Genomic DNA, 27,895 nt, shown 5'->3' with positions numbered 1-27,895 from the left:
ATAGATCAGGGTACTTCGGATGAGAGTCTAATTATTCATCCAGACAGAGCTAAATCATGATTAGCTTGCTGGAGTTGTCTTTTAGCATGATTAGACATTAGTTGATCTGAGTTGACTTATTTGTCAATCTAATTAATAGAACTTTTATCCATTGTTATAGTATATAAGAAGGATCATCTACCTGGCCAGTAGAGAGACTTCAGTTTTACTTTACACCTGTCAGTTTGATAATAAAATATACCTTTATCAAGTTGACATTACTGTTTTTTTTTATTCTTTTTTTTCCGTGAATTTTAGTCTATCAAGCCTCAAATTCCACATTTTTTTCAACTCAAAGGTTATCACTTTTACACTTTATCTTATACTCTACATTTTATTATTCTACTTTAAAAACTATTTTTATCATGTCTCACAACCAATACAACGCTACTGAAAACACTCAAGAGGATATTGCTCAAGACTCTGTCCGTGTTTCTTCTCCTTATGACTCATCTATGCAAGTGGATGAGCACGCTCAACTTTCTGCAGTTGATCATCTTCTCAAGAAGATTGACACTGCTCAGGCTCGCTTGGATCAGATCCATCGTAACGCTGGTGATACTTACACTGAGGATGAACGCTTGGCGGCTGATGAAGCATCTGCGTCTGTCGAATGGCTCAGCAAGCAAGTCAGTGCCATTACTAAGAGGGCTGATTCCAAAGCAAGACCTGTCAATCTCAATGAGATCCCTCGTTTCCAGGTGGTAGGACAAGCTAAGCATTGGCCTGACCATCCTCGATTCACCACAGTCGATCATTTCTTCAGTGCTTTTGAGAACGTCATCAGAGCATCCGGTAATGAAGTAAATTTGGTTTGGAAACGCCACGTGCCTGTTTCACTGCCATTTGACTTCGAATCATGGACCAAGAATGATCTTCTGGCATGTAATGATTGGGATCAAGCCAAGGCATTGTTCCGCAAACATTTTGGTGCTCCCATCAACTCTGAGGAATCCATGGCCAAACTCTTCAGCATGCGCATGAAGAACAATGATACTCTACAGGACTATACGAATAAGTTCATGAAGTACGTCAAGGATTGTGGCTTCCCTCCTAACAGCAACATGTTAGCCAAGTTCTATCAGTTCACGCTGTTACGCAAGAATCAGCAAATGATGGTCAACCAAATGTCCGTCAAGCATGGTTTCAACCACAAATGGACTATCAACGAGATCTATGAGTGTGTGTTGCCTTTGTTCCTTGTTGACGAGCAAAATCGTGGTGATGATGATGTTGAGGTCGACATCAGAGGTAAGCGTAAGGGTGGTTCTGGTGGTTCTGGTTCAAGAACAAAGATGGCAAGGGTATCTGCCACTGGGTATTTCTGTGCGAAGCATGGCGGGAGCAATGCCAACCACAACACCATTGACTGTAAGTCAAGATTGAAGCACTTTGGCTCTGACAACAAGCCTAACCGGGCTACTACTGCTGCTCCGTATTCTATGAATTCCTCATCCTCTGATCCCAAAACCTGCAACTTTTGTGGTAAGCCCCGTGCTTACGGTCATCGTTGTCAAGAGTTCTACGACTGGAAGAAGGAGAGAGAATCAAGGAAGAACATTGGTGTGCATACTGTACAAACAACCACTGTTCGCAAGGACAACAAGTCTGGTTCTGGTTCTGAGACCAACGATGTTACCATGGAAAGTAGCACTGATTCTGACATTGGTGATGCTGTTGGAGATGTCACCATGGAGGAAATAGATGCTTGCTTGGACGAGATTGAAGCAGAGGATGCCTCGCTCAACTGTAAGTCTAATGTGAAAAATGTACCTGAAAGTTTCAATCCATTTCAGTTACTGACTCCTATTATTTTAGAGAGCAAAGAAGGAAAACCAGTCCGTTTGATCGCGAAAGTAGATACGGGATCAGATTCCACCTTCTTAAATAAAAACATTTTTCACAATAAATTACTATTCACTTCCCAAGATATTATTTCTGTTGAAGGCAATTTGAACTTTCTGAGTCATTCAGTAAAGAGATTGGGTAAAACACCAGCTATCAAGATAAGATATCTTAATGACATTGCATTTGATCACTCGTTTGAGCTATCCAATTTTATTCAGGACCTAGGCGATTTTGATGTGCTACTGGGTGTAGACACATTGAGTCGACTTAGAATTGGGCTAACTGGCGTTGCTCACAAGTTTGCTGATATTGGACATCTTACAGAGGAAGAGAAATCAGAGCTTCTTGAAAGCATCGATTTCGAAAATGTCAATTTTGATACTAAACATTCTATTGATCCAGAAACCGCATCAATCTTTGAATCCCAAGCTGAGGAGAATAAGTATATGAGCAACATCCAAGATGCTATTGATGAGAATCAGAGAATCAAGCCTGGAACGTTTTGTAACGTGCCTGAATCTGAGATCACTATACCAATCAAGGAGAATGTTGATTACTACGTCAAGCAATATCCGATCGCACATCATGCAATGCCCGAAATCGAAAAGCAATTGAATGAATGGCTGGATGCAGGAATTGTAGAACAGTGTAGACCTAACGGCTTATTCAACAGCCCTCTCATTGCAGTATCAAAGAAGGACAATGATGGCAAACCCACCAAAACACGAGTTTGTATGGATGTGCGGAGGATCAACCAGCATATGCCCAACAATACAAACCAATTTGAGATACCAAATATACAGGATATCTTCACCCGGATCAAGCAGAAGGGGACAATATTTTCGAAAATCGATCTGAAAAACGCATATTTTTCATTTAGAATTTCTGACATATCAAGAAATGTGCTTTTGTTCAATTTTAGAGGAAAATCGTATAGATGGTTAGGCTGCTGTTTCGGGTTGCGCCCAATCACATCTGTCTTTAGCTCTGTCATGAACATTTTGTTTTCTGATATGCCCAACGTGGAGGTCTATGTGGACGACCTATGCCTCGTATCTTCATCCTTATCCAGTCATTGCGAATTGATTAAGGAGGTGCTGAGACGCTTGACACATGCCAACTTAAAGATTGGTGTTGAAAAGTGCTCCTGGTTTCGATCTAGCATCTACTTGCTAGGCTTTGTAGTTGGTCCTCATGTTTCCAAGGTTGACATGCGACGTCTCTCTGACATTGATCATTGGGGTCCATGCAAATCTGCCAAACAGGTTAAACAACTAGCTGGTGTTATTTCATATTTGAGACCACACATCCCAAATCTGTCAAAACTGATGGCGCCTATTGATGCTCTACGAAATGATCCAGATGCTGGTAGCAAATGGACTGAGGAGCACACCAAACGACTTGAGATTATCAAGAAGGTCTTGTTATCTGAAGCTTTACTGACTGCACCAGACATGAATAAGAAATTTTATCTTGAATGTGATGCTAGCTTATATGCAGTTGCAGTCATTTTGACGCAGCGCGACGATCAAGGACGCACAGTCTATGTGGCGATGTTGAGCAAATCTCTGACCAAATCCCAACAGAACTGGCCTGTCCTGAGACGAGAACTGTATGCCGTGTTATTCGGTTTAGTTCGTTTGCGACCCTTATTGTACGGGCATCCTGAGATTGAGGTTATGACAGATCATCGAGCTCTGATTTATATCTACACATGTAAATGTCCTACTAGAGTCATTCAAAATTACATGGAGATTTTAAACGAGTATCCCCAACTGCAATTCACTCATATCAAGGGCTTAGACAACATCTTACCTGACAAACTTAGTCGCTTGTATGAACCTTTAGAAGATCATACAGAGCTGGCGGGAGACAGTGATAAGAAAATTGCTAAATTACAAAAGAATATCATGAGAAGCAAAGGCTCCAAGAAACGATTCATTGACAACAATAAGCAAACAAAGCATTATCCAACCAAGAACAAAGTAGTCTATAACAAAGACAAGCACTTGAATGTACTTGCTATGAAGATCAAGGAGGGCAATTATGAAAGCGTTGCTTACATTGCACCACCTGACAATGAGAGAGACCAACTGCTTCGTGAAACTCATGAATTTGGACACTTTGGTGCCGCTAGTATTGTCAAGAAACTACATGAAGAAGGTATTCATTGGACAGGTCTATATGATGATGCAAAGGCAATTTGTCAATCATGTATGGAATGTGCAAGACATAATGTAGTTCAAAAGGGTTACCATGAACTGAGAAACGTTGTAGCGTATGGTCCATTTGATCATATAGGCATTGACTTTCTTGGTCCGTTAACTCCAACCAACAATGGCAATATATATATATTAGTTGTATGCGACATTTGCACCAGATTTATTATAACTCGTGCATTGCCCAACAAACAAACCGATACTGTCGCTAGAGCTCTGACTACCATCTTTGGAGACTTTGGCGTAGTACAAATACTACAATCTGATAATGGACGTGAATTCAAGAGTGCTTTGATGAGCGAGATCGGTAAAGCACTTGGCATCAATCAAAGATACTCTACGGCTTTCCACGCTAGGGGCAATGGTGCATCCGAATCAGGTGTTAAAAATATTCTTAATGCACTTCGTAAGATGGTCAGTGAACACATCTATGACTGGGACTCGGTTCTACCTGGAACTCAACTGGCTATAAACACAAAAATTAGGTATCGCACTGAGAGTGCACCTTTTCAATTGATGTTTGCTAGACCATTGAATAGATTCGTAGACTACGATGATCCTAAGATCAAGGACAACTTACCAAAGAAGCCAATGACTCTCGGTGAGCTACGCAAGAAGGCAGAGATTATGAACCAGGTTGTCTTTCCAGCTATTAACCAAAGAACACAACGCATTATTGAAGAGCAAGCAACGCGATTCAATAAGCATCACAAGATTACACACTTCAAAGTTGGTGATTGGGTTATGGTAAGACTTCCGCATAGAGAAAGCAAACTTGAGGCCGCTTATGATGGACCTTATCAAGTTGTTCAAAAGAAAAGATCTACATATGTGTTGAAAGACGATATGAATGAACTACTACATCGCGACTATGTGCCATCTGAATTGAAGCTGGTAGCAATCGACGAGTCTATCATCGAACAAGAAGTATATGAGGTTGACGAGATCAGAGCGCATCGTGGTCCTGAACACAATAGAGAGTATTTGGTAAAATGGAAGACATTTGGAGAAGCTGTCAACTCCTGGGAAACTGCTGCATCGTTCAACAACCCTCAAACCATTCGTAAGTACTGGGCAAAGATCAAGGAATACGAGCTGCTTGAGAAGAGAAGACAGGCACTAAATAGTGACACTGCTTCCTCCAAATCAAAGCGTAAGCGTGATGATTCTGACAAGCGTTTGAGAGGCTCTAAGAGACTCAACGTTGCAGAACAGTAAAGTGATGTTTGTCATGGGATATATCAGGGCAACATGCAAATTGCAGTAGCACCTTTAGACTATCACATTGCGTTATATCTTTGTCAGCGAATGCGAAATACAGATCATTGATCGTTTACATAATTCTTTGAATTAGTCAACATGCGTTGAAACTGGTGGGGGCAAATGTGGAATACATCCACTATGATCTGCATTCCGACAGTTCATCCAGTTACCAGATTTAGATATAAACTGTATGTACACTGGATTAGATGTACGATATCGATTTATACTATGATCATGAGAAGATATGGACTTCAGATACGCTAGTACTATAAGATTCATACTATATAAGATATAGGCTATAGATGGCACCACGGACATGGATGGCACTATAGACTTATACTTGTATTCCGACATTGACTACGGATGTTTACCATATCTGGATAGGCACCAAGATTAATGCAATATGAGCTTGTTGCTTCAGATGTGCACTTCATGATCCACGCTATAAGACACATGCTTATATCCGTGATACTAGCTACAGATACTTTATGTACTACAGACTTGTACTATATATGAGACATGCTATAGACATGCATACGATATGCTATAGACATGCCATATATCCAGATACATGCTAAAGATGTATGCTTAGCGATATACACTCAGATATGTACTATTAATATAGACTAAGAAGACTGTACCTATCGGATACATGCTACTAGATCGATATTAATTATCCTTATGGAAAGGATAGATCAGGGTACTTCGGATGAGAGTCTAATTATTCATCCAGACAGAGCTAAATCATGATTAGCTTGCTGGAGTTGTCTTTTAGCATGATTAGACATTAGTTGATCTGAGTTGACTTATTTGTCAATCTAATTAATAGAACTTTTATCCATTGTTATAGTATATAAGAAGGATCATCTACCTGGCCAGTAGAGAGACTTCAGTTTTACTTTACACCTGTCAGTTTGATAATAAAATATACCTTTATCAAGTTGACATTACTGTTTTTTTTTATTCTTTTTTTTCCGTGAATTTTAGTCTATCAAGCCTCAAATTCCACAAATACTCTTCTTTTTTTACTCAATTCCAGGATCTTCAGTTCATTTTATACACAAAATAAAATACAGTTGATTTCTATTGTATTTTACTATTGCTTTATTTTTTTTGTGAAATCTATTTAAACCTGATTTCACTGCAATAAGTTTATTTTCGTAAAATCAGATGAAGAGGAGAGGGAAGAGTGAATGTCTACTGCTATTTATATGTATGATTTATGGATTGCTTACACACCCGTCTAGAATGGTGTTCTCATGCTAAGTTTTAGTGTCAATCCTCACTTATGCTAAATGGTAATTATTTCAGATATAGATGATCAGTCTAAATATCTTTAGTTGCTCTTGGCAACGTTAATTACTTACATTCCTTATCTGCTATCTTTTGACATATAGAGAATAGCTCACTGAAACTTAGCTTATGTGAATATCATGGTTATCGTTTACATGTTGATACAGTTTATTTACATATGCTCCATATGTGCATAGTTTATTACTGAATTCAATCTACGATCTTGTGATTCAGGAACAGTTAGATGTGTGAATACAACATGTTATGTGGGAGGTTATATCGGTACAGCAGTACATTAGGTAACAGGTTTTGAAAATATCAATGTCTCCTTGCCCAACATGCGTCGTTTATCATTGATTTCCAACATGTTTTCATTTCATGAGCTGCTATCTTTTGCTCATATCGTATTTTGAATATATAAAATTGGTATCAATTTAAGCATTTGGGTCATCGAAAATGTTTTAAAATGTTGATGTTAGAACTTCGAGCGTAGCATGTTCCTATAACCAAACCTTGAGGATGCGCTGCGTAAGAGCTCATAGATCACCAGTCATGAGTAAACAACAGAGATGATTCAGGATAGAATGTTCTTACTAGTAGATTTGACGGGAGAACATCTGTCAGAATTGAAACCCGCTTTCAGGGACGAAAGGTCATAGGCTATTACATTTTAGGAACCAGGATGTAGATTAGCTATTTGATGGCACCTCTTATGTTCCCTTGCAATGTTTAAATAAAGCGATCCCAATATACTGTGCATCTCTGATCCTGCTCAGTCGTTCTCATGTATTATACGATGTATAGTACATTTACCTCTCAGATATGATGATCTATATCCTCAACACAAACACTACTATTTTTAAAATCTTGGTTTCGCTACACTTTCCTTGCTTGTTATTGATAACTTGCTTCGTTGTGGTGGTTTGGCAAAGGGTCAAAGGCTTGTTGCGTATTCTGCCAAAAGAGGGAGGAACAGCTCTTTCTAGCCCCATGTTGATGTTAGAGACTTCATATCAAGACGACTATATACCCACTCCGAGGGGTTGCTAAACATATGAGCTGATTTTCAGTTGCTGCATTGTTTGTCAAATAATCAATAAGCGGTTCTAAATACAGCATTCTTCAACATCAGGTCCATCGATCAATCACGGGTAATCACTTTCAATTAAGAGACTTTTATATAAGCTTATCACTCAAAATTGGCTTATTTCGAAATTCTTCTATGTGTCAGCGATAATCTATCCAATTTAAAAGCTAATTACACCATCGTCATTTTTTTTGGTTTTGGTTTTGGTTTCTAGCAAAATTTGGCCCTAGTAGTATGATACTTTCAAAGCTCTAGCATCAATACCTTCAAACTCTATTTTGTATGATTCAAGCATCAACATCGAAAATTGTTTTTTACATTTAGAGCCTGATGTTAAAGAATAGCACCTTACAAGAGTTCAATTCTTTTGAAGTGCCTTTCTCATTTAAAGAGCTCAATATCGAAAGTTGTCATTCAAGCTGATACTAGATTGGAGCATTTTATCCCATCATCTTTATTCTCATTATTGTCGAGCAACGTACACCTAGAGGAGCCTTTGAGTGACTCTGTTTAAAGCATTTAAATCATGACAATTGTGGGGTTGCACGACAAGATTCGCATTTCTTTCTTCGTCAACAGCAAAATGGCACAACAGCAATCAGTGGCGATACTAGGTGGAGGTATATCTGGCCTATCAGCAGCTTACTATCTCTCAAAATCATCACCCAAAACCAAGATTTTGCTTATAGAGGGATCCAAACGAGTTGGAGGCTGGATAAAAAGTCAAAGAGTGTTACCCGGATTTCACGCCTCTCTTCCTTTCCTTACAAAACCAACCGATGACAATGTATTATTTGAAGTTGGGCCTAGAAGCTTAAGACCTGTGGGTGCTGGTGGAGCTGCTATACTTGGCATGGTAAACAGACCTGTCGAAATGAGCGAATTACGAGATACTAACAAGTGAATATAGGCCAACGACTTACAATTGCATAACGACATGCTATTTGTAAGTAAATCGGATCCTTCAGCAAAGAATCGATACATTTACTACAATGATCAAGTCAATACATTGCCCAACTCATTGTCGTCGCTATTACTCAAACAACCGCCCGTCTTTAAGAGTGTAATCAAATCCATTCTATCCGAGCCGTTTGTCCAGCCTGGATCTGGTCAAGATGAGTCGTTGTATTCCTTTATTGCACGTCGATTCAACGATCACATTGCACTGAATTTAGTAGGTGCAATCACACATGGTATCTATGCAGGTGATGCAAAGCAACTCTCGGTGAAATCCACTATGCGCATGCTGTACGATGCAGAGCAAGCCAATGGGAGTGTTGTCAAGAGCATGCTGTCATCCAAACCATCCGCTCCAATCCCCCCAGCAGAGCAAGCTATCTTGAATGAGTTAGCAGACCCCAACATGGCTAAAACTACTAGCGTATTTGGGTTCAAGAACGGAACAGAGACTCTAACAACGCAACTCAAGCAATGGCTTCAACAGCAACCCAATGTCACCCTGATCACTGATAAACAGGTCAAGAAGATGGATAAAACGGCTGATGGTAACCGCATGAAAATCTATTCCGAAGAAGCCTCGGTTACTGTGGATCATGTCATTTCTACTATACCCTCACGAAAGCTGGATCCTTTATTAACCAAGCACAACGCACTCGTCCATCTCAGCGCAAACCCATCTGTCAATGTGGCGGTCGTCAATTTTGCTTTCGAAAAAGAGGACGCAGATCTGAAGTATAATGGATTTGGATTCCTGACGCCACATCCCGATTCAGCATATCAGTTACCTGTGCCTGGTATTTTGGGCGTTGTGTTTGATTCCAATGCCATGCACGGCCAAGAAAACGAACGAAATAGTAAGTTGGTCAAGATGACAGTAATGATGGGTGGACACATGTGGAACTCGACTTTTGGTGGTGTTCAACCAAGTCAAGTGGATCCAGCAAGTGCATTGGAGACAGCCAGCAAAGCATTGAGCGCGTATTTAGGCATTCAGCAAAAGCCGAAATTCAGCATGGCGAACGTGCTGCAAGAGTGCATCCCTCAATACATTGTAGGACATGAATCCAGGCTAGGCGAATTACATCAAGACATCAAGCAGAAATACAGCCACTTATTGAGTGTGACAGGCGCAAGTTACTTGGGCGTCAGTGTACCAGATTGTGTCAAGAACAGTAGACTGTTAGTCAATGATTTATTAGATAAAGGTGCACTAGGCACAAGAGAAAATATCATTACTGGTTTAAACAAGGTTGTTTTATAAAAATAAATTAGAGCTACTCTGTAACAGAGTATACTTTATAATGCGTCTCATGGCTGTTGGAGAGATTGACATTGTCAGTCTTGACAGTCAAATAGCTATCAGTACCAACATCACGCACATGATGATGGCCATCATGCAGTTGGAAGTACCAAGAGGTGCCCTTACATTCACCGAGATCAAGACCGCTTCCCCAGACATTCAAACAGACAGAAGGGTTTGCAACAGATTGTATCTTGAATTGCTTGTCATTGCCCGTCTTGATCAAAGTGAACAGGGCATTCTTTGCAAAAGTAGGCTTGCCATCACGCTTTTGAAGCTTTTGAACTTCCATCTTCTTGGAGTCCGTGGACAAATGGAGAACCATGCCGTCAGCGGTTTGGAAGGCGAGCTTACGGCCCTCAGTGACAGCACCACGAATGAGACGAGCACCTGCTTCCACAGTAGGGTATACTTGCTTACCGTATGGAGGACTTGTCTTGGGAGAAGTGATGATGAGTTCACACATCTCGGTAGGAGCCCATTTACCAAGGACTTGAGCGGGTTTGGGAACAGCCTCAAAAGTAGGGATAGAGTAATCAGGGTTCTCGAAATCAAAAGCATTGATCAAGTTGGAAGAGGTAGAACGAGCCCAAGGAGAGATGTTGTCGGCAGGAGCGAGGTATTTGCCAGTGGCATTGTCCTTACCAACCCATTCTTCCATAAACTTGAGTGTGGAGGTATGGTCTGAGACTTCACTAAAGACATTACCACCGCGAGTCCAGGGAGAGACAATGACCATAGGCACACGAGGACCAAAACCAATAGGCACCTTATTACCGTCAAACTTGTCAGTAACCCATTCGCTGCTAGGTGCTTGAGGAGGAATGACATGATCAAAGTAGCCTCCAGACTCATCGTAATTGATAAACAAGGCAGTATCCTTCCAGTTTTTACCCTTCATGACAGCATTGACTACTTGTTGTTGAAGCCACGAACCAGCCAAAGGAGTATTGTTGGGATGCTCTGACAATTCAGTAGGGCCCACAATAATGGAAAAGGCAGGCAAAGTACCAGCAGCAGCAGCATCGTAAAAAGCTTGCAGACCAAGGAACCCAACGCCCTTGTTCTTCTCGGCACCAGCAGGCAGGCTTTGCCAGTGCTTGAACCAAGCCAATGGGTTGTCATCAAAGTTATCCTTGTCTTGATACACTTGCCAAGTGGTATTGGCCTTGGTCAACATTTCAGGGTAAGTGGTCCATTCAAGGGGAGTACTCTCTGTGTTGTCTTCAAGCACAAGGTCGTTGGGACCACCTCTGTTGGTACCAGACATCCAGACAACACGATTAGGATTAGTAGGGCCAGTGACAGATTGAAAGTACATGTCTGCAATAGTGAATTCGTCAGCAAGACTGTAAAGGAAAGGAATCTGGGATCTGTTGAGATAGCCCATGGAGTTGGGTGAGTTGCCATCAGGCCAGTTATTGTTCTTGCCATTGTTCAAAGCCTTGTGGTTGGCAAGCCAATCGTTGGAGCCACCGGCAGTACAACCAGCACGTTTACCTTCAAGATGATAAGGCAAAAGATACTTGGTGCCGTTCTTGACATCAGTGCTCTTGGAGCAAGGCTGGTAGAGCAAGTTGAGACCGTTGTCCTGGATGCCAATGTTGGGATCAGCGAAACCACGAACACCAGACATGGTACCGTAATAGTTATCAAAGGAGCGGTTTTCCTATAAGTTATTGATGAGATACACTGTTGAATCAATTGTGTCTGAATAACGCTTACCTGCATGAAATAAACAACATGCTTGATCTTTTCCAAACCAGGAACACGAGTGGCACTCGTAGCATCAGCAGCAGAAACTTTGGTAGCGTGAGCTGTAGGAGCAGCATCAACAACAACTGAGCAGGTAGCCATGACCAATATGGTAATAGCTGTCGAGATGGACAACGAGTTTAACATTGAAAAAGTGAATGTAATGGGTGAGTGGATGAGGTTAATCAGGGTGAACACCAACAGCTCGTATTTATATCAAAAATTGACATTGGATAATGCGAATGCTAATATAAAAAACCATCCATGCGTTCTGTCTATGTAGCACGATGTATACTACCCGATCATTCGGTGTGGTAGGCGTTAGATGGTGAATGCTGCTCTATGTTAGCATGATTGGTTTGATGGCCATTAAAATGACGCTTACAATCCTTGGTAATCATATAATGACTATAGTAGGCTACTGGCAATGAAATCGAGTGAACTCTTGTATATTTTGAAGACATGCACACGTGTGCATCAACAATATATCTGAAATGACACCATCTGTTTTTAAGGGTAAAAAAGACGAGATAAGCATACTGTCAGTGTAACGCATCCCTCGATCAAGGCAAACCATGATGTTACATGGCTTCAAAGATATATACCAGGATAAAACGATGGATATCACTGGTGCAATCTGCAGCAGTAATACCAGTACATGTTATAAAGGGGAGGTTTCCGCTTTAATATCGGCAAGCGTCGGGTAGACATGTAGCATGGTCTTTGGCTACTTTGATAAATAAGCAAGGCCAATCTCGTTCCCAAAGCACAGACATTTTTGCCTCGCATAAATTCACTATTAATGGCATACTTTTTTAGACAAAATGCCCTGAAATTGCATCTCTTTTTACAAGCTCTTGTAATAACAATCGGGTGACATGCTTAATAATTGCTCTGCTTGTAACAATTGCAGAATGTGATTCATCTAATAAGTAAAAGATGCGGCAATTACAGAAACCAACAATGCAACTAAAAAGTTCACTAATGCATTTTGGCATAACATGTATCACCCTATTTTTTGTTGTATACGGTATAGAAGGATGTATGCTAATGGTTATTTGCATGATTGGCTTGATTGCCCTGGTTGCAGTAACACTGTAATTAGGACATGATTGTTTATATTACCTGTTTGTAATGATTAACTTACCAAACAAGGTTATTCCCTCTCTTCGTCTCTAAAAGGGTATTGTTACTAGCTTCAAGCAAGAAACAAGAGCTAATAGACATTCGACGGTATCTCTCTGAAGTGTGCACGTGTGGGCAAATGCCACTCCAAGGATGTAGCATTCAGGATGAACATAATTCACCCCCAGATAAGCGCACTGTTTGTGTAACGCATGGGCAGTAATGAACAGATTGATTAGTATGATGAGGAAAAGGTAAATAGCGCTAGTTTTAGAAATATATAATTTGATGGCACACTATAACATGCACATTAATGATCCATTATGATTTGATCGAAAACTGAATATATATATAAAATACCGCGCTGTTATATGTTGATGGCACAAACTATCTCTCTTTTCTTTTTCTCATTCTACTACATTACGCATGAAATCTCACACAGAAGATTATCAATTACTGCCCAAATACCACCATCATCATCATAGCATAGATGAAGCAAGAGATGAGGAATACAGGCTTAGTAGCAGTGGCAGCAGTGGTTCCTCCATGACATTGGATGAAGAAAAAGAAAGAATTCCTCATCGCACACTTCTCAAAGGCGTCAAAGAGCACGTTGAAGAGCATTTCGAACGACCAGAACTTGTGCGTGATTGTATATTGGGTCTATCTGACGGCTTAACTGTTCCTTTTGCTCTTGCCGCTGGTCTCTCGAGTTTAGGTGATAGTCGCATTGTAATCTACGGTGGATTAGCAGAGCTGGTATCTGGTGCTATTTCCATGGGATTAGGCGGTTACTTGGCTGCTAAATCAGAGGCAGATCATTACCATACAGAGCGTGAGCGAGAGGCAAGGGAAGTCGAGTTGTATCCAGATGAAGAAGAGGAGGAAATCATTGAGCTGTTTGAACCCTATGGCTTGGATCGTGAATCCATGGAACCCATGATGGTGCGCTTTAGACAAAATTCAGAGAAATTTGTGGATTTCATGATGAAGTTTGAATTGAATCTAGAATTACCTGATCCCAATCGAAGCTGGGTAAGCCTCTCTCTCTCTCTTGTACACTAAAAAAAATTCGTGCTAAAATAATGAAATGTAGATCTCTGCTCTTACCATTGGCTTATCCTATCTATTTGGTGGCTTGATTCCTCTGTTGCCCTATGTCTTTATTCAAAATACATCAAATGCCCTGTACACATCTTGTCTGGTCACATCACTGACACTCTTTTGCTTTGGCTATCTCAAGAGCATCTATCTGCGACCAAAACAAGCGTTGATCGGAGCCATACAGACATTGGCGATTGGTGCAGTAGCCGCTGCATTTAGTTATGGTATTGTTGCTTTTTTTAACGCTGCAAATGGTGGTGAATCGGCTGTGGAAAAACTATGATAAATTATTTGCACCATCATCTGCTGCAACAATTATAAATATCCCTTGTCCTAAAGAGCAAGAGAAGGGGTTGCATTTGTACATTATTTAAACCTGACATGTCTATTCAATAAAATACCTCGGTTGCCATGGCGACGCATTTCCTTTTTCTTGACACACAGTTTTGTTGATCTCTGATCTACCGTGGTCTCCCTGCTTTGCTTTGTTTGACATGATGCCATGTTTTAAAATGACAACAGGTTTTATGTATGTACAAAAAAAAAGTCTTGGCAGGACACTAAAAATTGATGAATAGAATAGAACGGATTAGCGGTGATTCGGGCAATGTAACTTGCGTGCACACTCGTCAAACACAAAAAGGATATCATCATTATACAGCTTAAGCTTTTAATTTTCAATCATTATTATCACCCCCCTCATTTTTTTAATTTTCCTTTCCTTCGCTTTTCTTCTCTTTCTCTCCCTTCTTTTACCTGAAAAAGAAATGATATTTCTATCCATTGTGATAACAGTATGTCTGTTGTATGCTCATACGGTGACATGTCTCTATTGCGTCAAACATACATCAAGACATGGTGGATACAGTGCGCTAGACACATGCAAAATCAACAAGAATCGACCTATAGCAGCAGCAGCTTTATCCAACAAGATGGACACTTCCACACAGCAAAACAACTTGACATTTGACTTGACTTGTAAGGCAAGTGCGTCTGAATGCCAAGGTGTGAGCGCAACATTATTCAAGGCAACGGATATTATTTCTGATGTATTTCAGTTCGAAACGCCTTTGGTCATCAATGCATCCTATGTCAGTTTCTGTCAAGAGTACCAAGATTGCCATCATGATGCGAAATATGCCTCTATTGGTCAAGCATATCCATCGATATCCTATGTCATGACGGATAACACTGATAAAATGACTCGCTTGTATCCGCAACCACTACTCAAACAATATACAAACATGAGTGTGAAACCATCTTGGACGCAATACGACATTGAAGCACAATTTAATAACGAAATCAATTGGTATTTTGTGGTAAGTCGCTTGAGTAACTTTGTAAGTGTGTTTTCGTATATTGATCTAGCCCTGTATGACGCTCTAGAACAACGACGATCCCATTCAAAGCTCACAAACTGATTTTTTACGAAATGTGATTCATGAATTGATCCACGGCCTCGGTTTCATGACATCCTGGAGCGACGATTTCTATGAGGCGATTTTGCCGCTTTTCGATAGTGGCAAATTAGAGCATTTTATCACACCCACATTACTAGCACAGACCAGTAATCACCAACTCATGTCAGACTACAGCTCCAATCAACCATTTTGGGGCTTTGTCGAATTTCCCTTTGATAAATATATACATTACAAAAGCAACACCACCAATAATTACACCTCTTTTGCAAGCATCACACAGCAACTCAACCATTTCAGTAGCTCCAATACTACCTTTCGCAATATGGTCGATTTAGCCAACGCATGGTATAATTCGGACGAATATACATTTTCCAAACGATTGTACACAAAAACGGTGACTTTTTTAGATGTCTTGGCAGTAATCGATAATGAACCACTGCTATTCCTTGAAACATCAGTCAACCCATTCTCATCGGGCTCCTCTTTGTGTCACGTTGATCAATCTCAATACTTGAATACAACTGAATATCTGATGGTGTATCTGGCAAATGCAGGTGTCGGCATTACTCAGCTGGATCAAGTGTTTCCTCAGGGCCCTGTTGGTCCTAAACTGCTCAAGGTGATGGCGACATTAGGTTACAAGGTCAAGAACAACAACAATACCGACAGACCTTCTCTCAGCTACTGGACACCTCCACAGGGCCTGGTCGGCACTGATTCCAATCCTTCACCGTCGCTTTCCGTTGTTACAGCGGGTCCTGCTCGAATGCCCACTTCATCATACACCACATCCACTGGGGGGTCCACATCCACAAATCAATCCAAATCATCCTCCTCGCCCGCGGCAATACCACAGTATTGGCATCCACTCTTACTCTGTATCATCACTACTACTTTATCCCTGTGTATATAATATACCTCATTCTCGCATATACACTACCATACTACCTATAATTTCTGTACATTTTTTACTCGTCATTGTGTATCACCAAATAGAGCAAAAACAAACATTATGCAACGATAAAATCAAACACTAATAAATTAATTCCTGTTCCTTTTTCTCTTGCTATTTCTTATAAAATGCGTCTTGTTGTGGTGTGGGCCACACTGCTGCTTTTAGCTGCCGTAAGCTGTATAAGTGCGTTCAATGCGTCTGCTGTCTCAAAGGACTATGACAATGATCGCATTATACGCGTTATTGATATGAGCACCAGCGTAATCAAGGAGGAAGTTGGCATCAGGGCAAATTATCTCGGCTCAGAGCCCACACGAACCTATCATTTCGTGTTGCCTGCTGTGCTCCATGACAATGTTGCGTCCATGGAAGCATTTCTCAAGCACAAATCAAAGGATGCATTGGCCATGGCGTTTGCTGGGTTTGATCAGGAACAGTAAGTGCGATTTGCCTGGGTCACTAGTCGTTTCAAATGTATAACTTGTGCACATGCACAGACAACTTTACGTTTACGAGATTCAACTACACGAGCCTCTTGAATACAACAACCAGGTGAAACTAGGCGTCAAGCTTACGTACACCCATCAGATTTATCCTCTGCCCGCAAGAATACCGCAAGTATCCAAGCAGCATGTCATCTATGCCAATAATATCTTTATGTTATCACCATACCATACCAGCGATATCAAGACCACATTCACGTAAGCTTTTTTACCAGTTTAAAACAAGGACGTTTTAGTAATAGTTTTGGGTATCTAGCTTTCCTACAGCAAATATCGTGTCATTCAAAGGCGGTGAGCCCCACCATCAAGGACAACAAACACAAAACAGCATTGTGTATGGCCCATTCAGCGACATTCCGCCTTTGCATGCCAGTGCTTGTAGCTTTCACTATGAATACAAGAGCCCCATTGTCACGATCACTGATTTGAAACGACATGTGCAAGTATCTCATTGGGGAGGAAAGATATCCGTGGAGGAAACTTACGCTGCTCGACATGATGGTGCAGAGTAAGTGCTGATAGCATTTGAAAGAGACTCTAGCGACTTATACGGCACAACACTAGATTGGACAAGAAATTCAGTCGACTACAATATCAATTGACTTCTCATGTTCTGGATCAAACTAATGTCCTCACAAGCTTGGTTTTTGATTTGCCCACTTCTGCAGAAGGTGTTTACTTTCGTGATGAAGTTGGTAATGTATCTACATCACATTTCAGACGAGAAAAGACAAAGTCAGTGCTAGAAATCATTCCGCGATTCCCTCTGTTTGGAGGTTGGGGCACTACGTTTTACTTTGGTTATGACGCAGCTTTGAAGGATTTTGTACACCTTGTCAAGGGGAAATACATGCTCAAACTCGATTTTGTGAACAATGTCAGGGATATGACAGCGGATCAAGTGGAGCTCATGGTGGTCTTGCCTGAAGGAGCGAGGTAAGTATCGTGGTGTACGTAATGCCGGTTGTTGAAAGCTGATCCCAAGGTATACAGCCGTATTGAAGTGACCCCACCATCCACATTTGATATGGACAAGATTGAGCAAGCCAAGTATTACACTTATTTTGACTCAACGGGTCGCCCTGCTGTCGTATTCCACAAGGAGAATGTCATTTCAGAGCACGAGCGTCCTATCTTGGTGAGTTCATAGCGTTTTGCCACTCTTAAATTCACACTCATGTGTATCTTGTAGATCTCTTACGAGTATTCAACCGCCAGATTACTACAAAAACCTGCGATTGCATCCCTCGGCTTCTTTTTGGTATCCTTGATCAGCATTCTCGTTTCCAAAGTTCCCTGGAAGATTGGTTATGAACAGGAGAAGATTACTACCACCCAATTACACAAGCATGAACCTAGTGTCATCATCAAGAAAACCGCTACCGCTCATGTTGCTACCAGAAAGAGAAGTGCTACACCTGCATCTCGCGAATCAAGTCCATTTCCTGTATTTGTGGATGAGAATGCCATTGCTGCCAATACGAGAGCACGAAAATCACATGCTGAGCCTGTTTTACTTGAGGATACCATGCCTAAAAAGTTGACGTCAGCAGCAAGAAGCAAGAAGGTAAGTGTCCTGGAATGAGCAACAATAGCATACCTGACAATATCCACACAGAGAAAATCTAGCAAAAAAGCTGGAAATTAGGAAGCGTTGACAGTTCTGAATAAAGAAGCTTTTTATTTTGTTGTATCGGAAAAGGGGACTATTTACTAGGTCCAACATGGTGGACATAAACAAAGGGAAAGGGTGAGATAATTACAAGATTTTATTACATGGCATCACCAGCGACTTTAGCCATCAAGGGAGTAGCAGCACATGCGTTGGATGCCAAATGCAGAGAGGCAGAGGACAGTCTACGTGATGACTCAGAGGTGAAGGGTGAAAGAGCTTCTCTAGCATCCAGAATCTATGAAAATAATGTCAGTGAATCAAGGCTATAAGCCAACCAAATAATAGCACTTACTCTTTTAGCGAGACGAGCTACACACTTGTCTGTGGCAACCACTTCCCAGGCGAATTCCACCTTGTAAGCAAGCTTGATACATTTGGCCAAATGCTTGGATTCGACTTCACCCATACCCACGTACTCTTCTTCAGCAGTAAAAGGAATGATGTCCTTGTTATTGCCCAGTGTATGTTGCACCCATCTAAGAACACGTTGCTTGGTCGTATCCAAATCAATGATAGAGGGAGCAACAGGAGCCTTGATTTCAAAGGGAGTAGACACGGCCATCACATTGTGCTTGTTGTCATGTTGATATCTAAACTCATACTTGCCCACCTTCCAAGGTAGCTGAGATGCGCCAAAAGTAACTATACCTTGAGTCAAAGCAGGTGTTTCAGGGGGGAAGATGGTATCACCAGATTCACCATGTTTAGCAGCATTAGTCCAATGCCATAAACCACGAGAACTAATGTTGGTGATGTGTTTGCTCTTGTTGGCACCGACTTCAAAGATACCAATCCAATCTTGAGGACCATGGTTTTCAGGTGCTGTCCATTCTACAGTGATGGGCTGGCCCATTTCGAATACATTGCTCTTGGTGCTGTTGCTGGTCAACTTGACAGCGTATTTGGATAAATCAAATGTGCTAATATCGCTTGCTGTTAATGGAATAACGCGCGAACGAGATGTTTCGAGCAGCTGCTTGGTCTCTGACAAAACTTCTTGCAAACGAGGACGTGCTGCATCCACAATGTCTCCAACGGCATCCTTGGTTTCCTCCACTGCCTTTTCCACTTTCTCGACAGTTTCCTTGACGATACGCTCCACATTGTGAGTGCTGTCTTGATTTTCGCGAATGAGTTTGGCAATTTCTTGTTGTAGTTTCTCGGGAATGGTTTTAGGAATAGCAATAGCGGCTGATTTGAGTGTCTTTGTCAAGCCTGCTTCTTTACGGATTTGATCTCCATACAGTTTACGCATGTGAGGACTAGTCGAGTGTTAGTGTTGCTCCATAAACCACATCTACGCATTACTTACTCTTCCACATATTGAAGAAACAAGACGTTACAGATCTGAGAGAACAAGGCCAAGGCAAAGATGGTGCCATTGTTAGCAATTAGTGTCATACCCCAGAAGGCAGCGTGGCCCATGATCTTTTCAGGGTTGTTCAAGAATCTGTAGATACCAGTATACAGTAATTCAGATTGATGATCGTCCATGAAGAAGTCGCCATAGAACCAACCGAAATCACCAATGACTTGGTGGATAGAGACAGATGTCCAGATATGAAGAGAGACAAAGGTGAGGCCAAGAGTGTGTCTGAGCAAGGTGGTACCGTAAGCCCAATTATCAGGCAATGTGTATGTTTTCCAGCAAGCAATAAAGAAGGTAACATAGGTCATACATAATGTGAGGTTGTAGATACTAACACCATCTCGACTCGATTAGCCAAAACCCAATGTACATGATGTGTATATGCACGCTTACCTCTTCCAGTTTTGAAATGCTTCGTGCACGCTGCCACCCCATTTAATGAAATGGCGTGTAAAGAACTTGTTGTTGGATTGAGAGCGAAGGATAGCACCGTTGCCAAGAGAATGGATCGCACGCCAAAAGAATGCTTGTACAATCGAAATGGCGATACCAATCTTGCCGGGAATCAAGAGAGGGGTGATGATGGCGTACGCCACCAACATGGCAGCAACGAAGTCAGTGGCTCTGAACAGGTCAAAGTTTTTAAAGACAATGAGATCTCTGGTGTAACTATAGATGGTGGAAGTAGTGGTGCTAGTAGCATCGTGGGTGGTGGACAAGGAAGAGGAAGGACGCTTCAAAGCAGGTGGTGGGTTGTAGATTTTATCAATGTCTAACAAAACGATGCGTGAGTTATGCCATCATGTAAGTATCGCATCAAGACACACTTACGAGGTGTTTCAACCAAAATGAGAAATGCAAATTGAAGAGCATGAGCAGCAATACTGACAAACAAAACTGTATAGCTTGCACACAACAGAGAGATGCCGTAATATCCAAAATAACCAATGGAGTACATGGGATGAGGAGCCATCTCGAACACACCGTCAAATGTAAGCGATTGCTCGATTAAAAAGAAGAAATCACCCCAATCTATGGAAATTGCACATATAAATTGTTACTATAAGTTCAAGTTACACCACAAAGCAAGTAAACAAAGAAATCACTTACACCAAGCAAAGTCTTTGACGACTCTTTGCGCATCAATCTTGACCCAGATGTTGAACACAATTAAAAAGATACCGCCCAACCATCTCAGAGTGTCGCCCAAAAAGATGGACGATTGTGGCGATGTGTTGAACCAAGACAGGGCAAAGCAGACATAGGTAGTAAAGTCGTTCATCAAGATCAAGTCTACTAATTGTCTGTACAACATCCAAGTGTTATATTCAATAGGAGCCGTCTATATAAATAATTAGTGTGTGTTCTGTGGCATTATGCTAGATAGAACTTACAGCAAAATCATAATCATCGCCCATCTTGATGCTCAATTGGCGTTGAAGCCAATGGTATGCTCTGGGGTTTGCCTCACGATCAAAGAGATGGTACTTTTTAGCCAAGCGAACGAGGCCTCGACTATCAGATTGATATTTAAGCAAGACACCTAATCCAGCATTGTACGCCAAGCGCCAGAAGAAGAAGATAAAGATGAACAATGGACGCTTAATCCAGGATGGCAACAAGAAGAAGAGGCTAATCTGAAACGCCATGGTGCCTAGTGTGATCCAGTCAAAGACTCCCTTCTTTTGCTTGGGATTCAACAGATTAGCAACCATCTCACGGGTGAGAGGTACTCGAAAAACTATTTTTTTTAAAAAAAAAAAAGAGAGAAAGGGTGAGCCTTCTTTGAAGCTCTTGAGAGGGAAACCAAAGTACATACCTTTGCCATCAGGGGTTTTTCCATAAGAGTACCGCATGTCTTTTTTAATGTCGCCGAGGTATTCATCGTTGACTGAGGAAGATGACATGGTATCGCTACTGGTATCATCCTCAATAGTGGTCTTTGTGTCTCTACGACGTATCTCGTAATCCATCCTCGATGTTGTGTTATTTTGTTGAAAAAATAAGTAAAGAGGGAGGAGAAAAAGAAGAGAAGAAATATATAAATGTCAAGTTGCCTCCATGATTAAATTGATGGATCACAGACAAGAAATGAAGGTTTGAATGGAGCTGGTCTGTATGCGCGCACGTGAATATAACAGTCAGTCTTCCTATAGCACAGGAATTGAGAGAGACGCAATGATAGCAATAAAAAATAGATGGGGTCTTTTCGTTCATTGTAACACTGCAACACTGGATATCACTCCATTACTTATGGATCTAGAGCCAATCAATCCCAAACAAGTTTTTTAGGTTTTATTGTAGGGCAAATGTATGCGGACCACCAAATATAGTGCTGTAAGATCTGTTAGAACAACCAAATACATGAATTGGTATTTGGCAATCAAAATAAATAGCCTCCATCTATGAAGCAGTATGGTGGTATGGATGGAATTTATCCTGAAAGATGGGTTCATTTGTATTTGAGGTACTCTCGGTGATCAATTCAATTTTGAGATAGCATTGTAGTTTTACTAAAAGGCGAGCAATAAGTATGTGGCATCATCATCAGTCTTTTCAATGATCGCACTTGCTGGCCGATGTCTGAAATTCTAGGGATTCACCGATTGGCACAGCTAATTGAAATGAAACCCTCTTATCATATCTACAAAAGGCACGATGACCAGCATGCCGTTTTCTTGATACGCGAGCTATGTATTGTGGCTGTCTAGAAGCAATGGATCCATCTACCACTTTATAGCTTTCCAAATAGATTGAACTTTGTGTATTTACATGTCTGTCATGAGACTCAATGTTTATGTTATTTACTTTGGTGGAATATTACCTGAATTGTTGGTATGACAGCATCCTCGAAATCAATGTTGTCCTAGATAGGTTTTTGTAATCTGAGCAATGTATTGATGAAATGAAGCCATGCTACTCTTTTATGTTTTTACAAATATCAAGCGTGGCTGATATTCTTTGAGTAAGATGTTGTAATCATCTGCTTATATCGGGTTTGCCCCGTATGCTTATATCTGTAGTACGAGATATAGCTCGTCGGCAAGATTTGCCAGGCAACTTATACTTATCTCTTTGCTTTTCTTCGTCCTGGCGATGTTCATGTAAATCGTTTTGTTCCTGCATTATCTTATCTTGGCTGCTGGTTTCTCTAGCAACCCATCAATATACTCTTTGAACCCTTGGCGGCATTTCATGTTTTACCGTAAGAAGGATATCCGAGCAGCAATTACTAGAGTTTGACTTGATTGAGATGAACTTTTTCCGAGCACTAGTGCCATCTGTAAACGAATAAGATGATGACGATTTCATGGGAATAGTGATAATAAAAGCTTGATCCGCATAACTAGTTTCAGGGCACATTAGGTCATAAACTGGTCTAATACCATCTTCTACAATACCACCGCCATCATGATAAGATTTAGTATTTTCGTGCCCAAGCATTTACAGCTCTATCGTCATCGTCGCCATTATATTTACTGGAAATCTTTAACATATATACTGGAAAACTAGAACACAAAAGCGTCGTCGCAGCCAATCAGAGATTAAAAAATCCTCTCCCAAGAACATAACGCATCTAATTCAGACAATTTCTTGCCTGCTATTTGGCTGTGAATTGAGTGGTTTTTGGTTTCAAGGCAACATTTGGTAACATTGGCCTTGAGTAGGCTTTACCGTAGCAAAGCGAATATGCAAAACCATAATATGTAAGCAGCAAATTCGGGTTTTCATTTCCATTGTTAATAAGCTTACCAACAACATAGTGCATCAAAACTTGTATGAATTAGCTATACCAGAATCTGTATGCCTCCTATTCGAATTAGGAGTTGCACAGGCTGTATAACTGCCCCTCCAGAAGATTTCAGCTACCAAAGTTATGATTCATGCCGTGTAAATAAAAGCTACGCAGCAAAAGCATAACCAAATATGACAGCTTTCAAGCCTTCATATCTTGACATGTAGACATTTCTGAGCCACTGGAGTGACACTAAATAATTGCTCTCGATTAGTACTTATTTCCTGACACCTTTGCTCAGCTTTTTGGGGATCAAAAAAACATGACCGAAAATCGACCAAAAAGCATGAGGTACTCCTCACGGTTTTCATCGAAAATCAAACGATCGTGTTTTTCACCTTGAAAATGAAGACTTTTATTATGGTAGATATTGAATCAAAATGTTTCTCTCGATCCAAAGCAACCTATGAAATCATTTTTATGAAGCTTTCATATGCAAAATTTCGACATTTTGGCCAAAAGCTGTATTTTATATTTTTTGGAATTGCTCAACAAGTTCAGTCAAAACATCTATTTTACTTGACACCATTGGAAGCGCCTTGAAAAGTACTTCAAGGATGTATTAGGAAGCGTAGGGTGATCATTACAGTTTATATAGTCGAATACTATAGAATAGATTTAAGAAGTCGACAAAAGACGAAATCTGTCCAATCTTGAGCATAAAAAAATATACTGAGTTTGAATAAATTTTGGTGGTGGCATTGTTGCTGGCTGACCCAAAAAGTTGAGCAAAGGTGTCAGGAAATAAGTACTAATCGAGAGCAATTATTTAGTGTCACTCCAGTGGCTCAGAAATGTCTACATGTCAAGATATGAAGGCTTGAAAGCTGTCATATTTGGTTATGCTTTTGCTGCGTAGCTTTTATTTACACGGCATGAATCATAACTTTGGTAGCTGAAATCCTCTGGAGGGGCAGTTATATAGCCTGTGCAACTCCTAATTCGAATAGGAGGCATACAGATTCTGGTATAGCTAATTCATACAAGTTTTGATGCACTATGTTGTTGGTAAGCTTATTAACAATGGAAATGAAAACCCGAATTTGCTGCTTACATATTATGGTTTTGCATATTCGCTTCGCTACAATTAAGTCCTCGTATAGAACAATGCTATCAAATGGTAGATTGGGTGCTTAGTTGTCATAGATTGTACCTTTGCTTCGCTGCGATCAAGCCCTCATATAGATCAATGCTACCAAGTGTTAGATTAGATGCGTTATGTTCTTTTCCCAAACCCCCTTCCCATTGCCGGCTTTGCCGGTGGTTTTATTCGCCTTGTACGGCACACAATTCTTTAAAACATTGAAAGAATATGATCGGTTTGTCTACTTTTTTTGAATGCTTTGCAGTATATATAGTGAAGATACACTATTTAGAGAGTCTATACATTACACCAAGGAACAACCACAGATGGTCGATTTATTGGATGTGTCAACCTGCAGGCTATATTCTAAGGAACCTAAAGCCTCGCCTACCATCTACAGGCGTCCACGCATAAGCATCCTCGTCAAAACCAGCTACCAACCATTGTAATTTTTCATTCTAATTTATATAAATAAACTATTTTCCTTAATCATATGATTGAAAGAAAAATAGATTAAAAAGAGAGAGAGAGGAGACAGAGTAGTCTGAATTGAGTTACCAGTAGAACCGGTCTCATGTATTGCACTTCATAGCATTACCACCCACAGGCCATTACAGTAAACAAACTCGAACCAACCCATCAGAAGCTCTTGCAAGCTCCTTCAACGGTACTAACGGTCCAAGATGATATATTTTCTGGTAGCACTGCCCCCATTTTCACAGGTTATCCAGCAAAGACATTTAGCGGTTTTCCTCAGACCTTCCCACGGGTAAGATTAAAGAACAAGAGTCTTTTAGTATGTTTGCCCGTATACATAAGCTTGCCACCTCTCTTTCTGAAGAAAAAAGAAAAACAGGACAGAATACCATGAAATCCTCAGATTATATACCACTACCCAGCACATGGAAGCGAAAAAATTTTCCATCATGGCTATTTTCTAGGTCACATTGTAGGACTGTTGGCAAACTTGGCCTATAAATTTGAGAAAAAAGTCTGCAAATGATGGTTTCTCTTTAATTCGATCTTAAATAACAAATGCTCTGAGAGACGTTTGTATTTTTGAAATGATTTCGATCATTGATTCAAAAATATAGTCTTCTTGGGTATAAGAACGAAATAAAAAGACGGTCGTATCTATTCGATGTGTAGTTTAATCCATCTGCCATTGAGCTCGAAGGCTAGTCTACATTTTTAAATTTTTTGAAAAAAAAAAAAAAGAAAATATTTGAGGCTTATTTGATTCGTCTTTATTTTTTGAGCTGCCCCTGTGGCCTGTCAATTTTACGGGAGCTCAAATCGCTCATAATGATATGATGTAGATGATCTGATCAAAACTGCTCTCACATTATCAACGTTAACTTTTTGGATCGGTAATGTTTCCCGTTTCATTTCATTGCGTTAGCCTTATCCATCAACTCAAGGGCAATTTTTGGCACTCATCCTTCAGCTTATGCAATGATGATGACCCAACAAAGTGGAAAGATCTAAAAATTTAGGCGCAATTAAGGTTGTCAGTACGCAAGCGTGTAGAACACATTTGGGATCGGAAACCTCTACCGAGCAGCTATGGAGGTGTCTTGTTGGCCGTATATCACTTGAGATGTTATTGTTACAAGCCTGATTCGCACACTAAATCAAAGATGAGCTGATGTGGTTTGTGTCAATCATGTGTTGGCTACCTTGATTGTTTTACAAACTAATTCCAAATGTTTATTGATGTTAATCTCGATTGCATTGGCTGTACTTGAGTAAATTATAGATCCCTGTAGCTTCAATCTTTAAGTTATTTTTATTAACCTCAAAGCCACTTGCACAAACGAGCCATTTGATTTGAATGGAAGAGTTTTTTTTTTTAAAGTTTCGGATGCTCACACAGTGTTTAATGTCTCATACAGACAGCCATGCTCCCCACGCCATTTATTCAAAATACATGGAAAATCTCGTCATGATATGCAGTCTTTAAGAAATCATCTGGTTCTCATTGCTAGGAATACAGATTGAAGATAAGCAGGATGGGTATCATTGCCCACCCCATATTCCTCAGTTGATGTAGATCATGGCTACATTTAGAAGATCTCATCGTCCTCAAAGCAACCTAGCCATATATCAATGCACAACCACCGACGTTACACTGCTGATTTTAGCTAAGAACGGTACTTTACAAATAAGCTTAGAAGAATTTCTTATAGAGGCATAGTGGTTTACGTAGGTTTTGTCAAAAAGATAGCTATTGGCATTTGTATGCTATATAAATGAGCTCATGCATTTGCATATCCTGATATGTAAACAAATGCATTTTATGACATCTTTCGCCAAATATTTTGCTCGAGTCATATCTAATTTGAGAGAGTAATCAAAATCTCAATTTTGAGCTATCATGATACACATTTGGACAATTTTATACATAACTTAAATATGTGTGATACAAATGAAAAGACAGATCATTCTCATTAATTACCTGTTTGATCACATTGGTTTAAGGCAACAAGCTATAGACTTATGTGAACATGGGTCATCTTTAGGTAACGTTATAAACTCTCGTACACTTGGGTCTCAACAATTCAATTAGTTTAGGGCCAAACATTCAAGGGATGTGTTAAGCTTTTTTTTTCGAATGAGTGTACATCAAACCATGCCCCGTATTGTTACTTTAGATGAGAGGAAGAGTAAATGGACAAGTAACCTCTTCAATGAAATATTAAGCATCCTGCATATAAGTGTATTAAATGCCACAGGGATGTGTCATTTGTTCGTTACTCTGCATCGCTACTATTGACATCCGACAGTGCTACTCTAATATTTAATCGGAATGAGATGTCCATGTGTGTTGATTAGGTACAGTTAAGCTTGCTTTATTGAGTCTTAAGAGAGGGCATATAGGGAATACAATCATAAATAAAAAAGAAGCATAGAAGTTGACTATAGTTGAATGAAATCATACAAAAGGGTGTGTATACTAAAGAAAAGAAAATAGGAATAAAGAAATCATAAAATTGTTGATATGAATAGGGAATCAAAGCTAGGCATAAAGACACTTGAAGGAGCAATGTTTGATTGAACCGTTGAGGAGGGCAAGTAAGCCAAACTACCAGTGCACTG

The 27,895-nt window shown here is 40.4% G+C and overlaps 7 protein-coding genes across 7 annotated transcripts; 5 read left to right on the top strand and 2 right to left on the bottom strand.

Annotated features, from left to right (window-relative positions):
- Positions 1–404: 404 nt before the first annotated feature.
- Positions 405–5,324, top strand: KAE1_1 (putative tRNA threonylcarbamoyladenosine biosynthesis protein kae1; the record flags this gene model as incomplete). Its single annotated transcript, XM_064830456.1, has 1 exon — positions 405–5,324. One exon carries the CDS (start codon positions 405–407, stop codon positions 5,322–5,324), a length of 4,920 nt encoding a protein of 1,639 aa, XP_064682958.1.
- A 2,951-nt stretch (positions 5,325–8,275) lies between these two features.
- hsp10_2 (mitochondrial heat shock protein Hsp10) lies at positions 8,276–9,970 on the top strand (the record flags this gene model as incomplete). Its single annotated transcript, XM_064830455.1, has 2 exons — positions 8,276–8,605; positions 8,660–9,970. 2 exons carry the CDS (start codon positions 8,276–8,278, stop codon positions 9,968–9,970), a joined length of 1,641 nt encoding a protein of 546 aa, XP_064682957.1.
- Positions 9,971–9,983: 13 nt separating this feature from the next.
- sge1_4 (Global transcription regulator sge1) lies at positions 9,984–11,911 on the bottom strand (the record flags this gene model as incomplete). Its single annotated transcript, XM_064830454.1, has 2 exons — positions 9,984–11,678; positions 11,735–11,911. 2 exons carry the CDS (start codon positions 11,909–11,911, stop codon positions 9,984–9,986), a joined length of 1,872 nt encoding a protein of 623 aa, XP_064682956.1.
- Positions 11,912–13,315: 1,404 nt separating this feature from the next.
- On the top strand, positions 13,316–14,276 carry SSF1 (rRNA-binding ribosome biosynthesis protein; the record flags this gene model as incomplete). Its single annotated transcript, XM_064830453.1, has 2 exons — positions 13,316–13,924; positions 13,986–14,276. The coding sequence occupies 2 exons, from the start codon at positions 13,316–13,318 to the stop codon at positions 14,274–14,276; spliced, it is 900 nt and encodes a 299-aa protein (XP_064682955.1).
- Positions 14,277–14,760: 484 nt separating this feature from the next.
- Positions 14,761–16,327, top strand: ATC70_011258 (uncharacterized protein; the record flags this gene model as incomplete). Its single annotated transcript, XM_064830452.1, has 2 exons — positions 14,761–15,312; positions 15,380–16,327. The coding sequence occupies 2 exons, from the start codon at positions 14,761–14,763 to the stop codon at positions 16,325–16,327; spliced, it is 1,500 nt and encodes a 499-aa protein (XP_064682954.1).
- Positions 16,328–16,494: 167 nt separating this feature from the next.
- Positions 16,495–18,520, top strand: ATC70_011257 (uncharacterized protein; the record flags this gene model as incomplete). The annotated part of the gene is made up of 7 exons (XM_064830451.1): positions 16,495–16,805; positions 16,867–17,070; positions 17,129–17,380; positions 17,437–17,808; positions 17,866–18,010; positions 18,065–18,439; positions 18,491–18,520. 7 exons carry the CDS (start codon positions 16,495–16,497, stop codon positions 18,518–18,520), a joined length of 1,689 nt encoding a protein of 562 aa, XP_064682953.1.
- Positions 18,521–18,644: 124 nt separating this feature from the next.
- ATC70_011256 (uncharacterized protein) lies at positions 18,645–21,889 on the bottom strand (the record flags this gene model as incomplete). The annotated part of the gene is made up of 8 exons (XM_064830450.1): positions 18,645–18,782; positions 18,840–19,809; positions 19,860–20,246; positions 20,310–20,688; positions 20,748–20,948; positions 21,027–21,258; positions 21,311–21,657; positions 21,736–21,889. The coding sequence occupies 8 exons, from the start codon at positions 21,887–21,889 to the stop codon at positions 18,645–18,647; spliced, it is 2,808 nt and encodes a 935-aa protein (XP_064682952.1).
- Between the last annotated feature and the right edge of the window lie 6,006 nt (positions 21,890–27,895).

The sequence above is a fragment of the Mucor velutinosus genome (genome assembly GCF_035048745.1).
Source record: "Mucor velutinosus strain NIH1002 chromosome Unknown tig00001564, whole genome shotgun sequence".
Taxonomy (NCBI): domain Eukaryota; kingdom Fungi; phylum Mucoromycota; class Mucoromycetes; order Mucorales; family Mucoraceae; genus Mucor; species Mucor velutinosus.
This window is presented reverse-complemented; position numbering and strand designations above follow the sequence as displayed.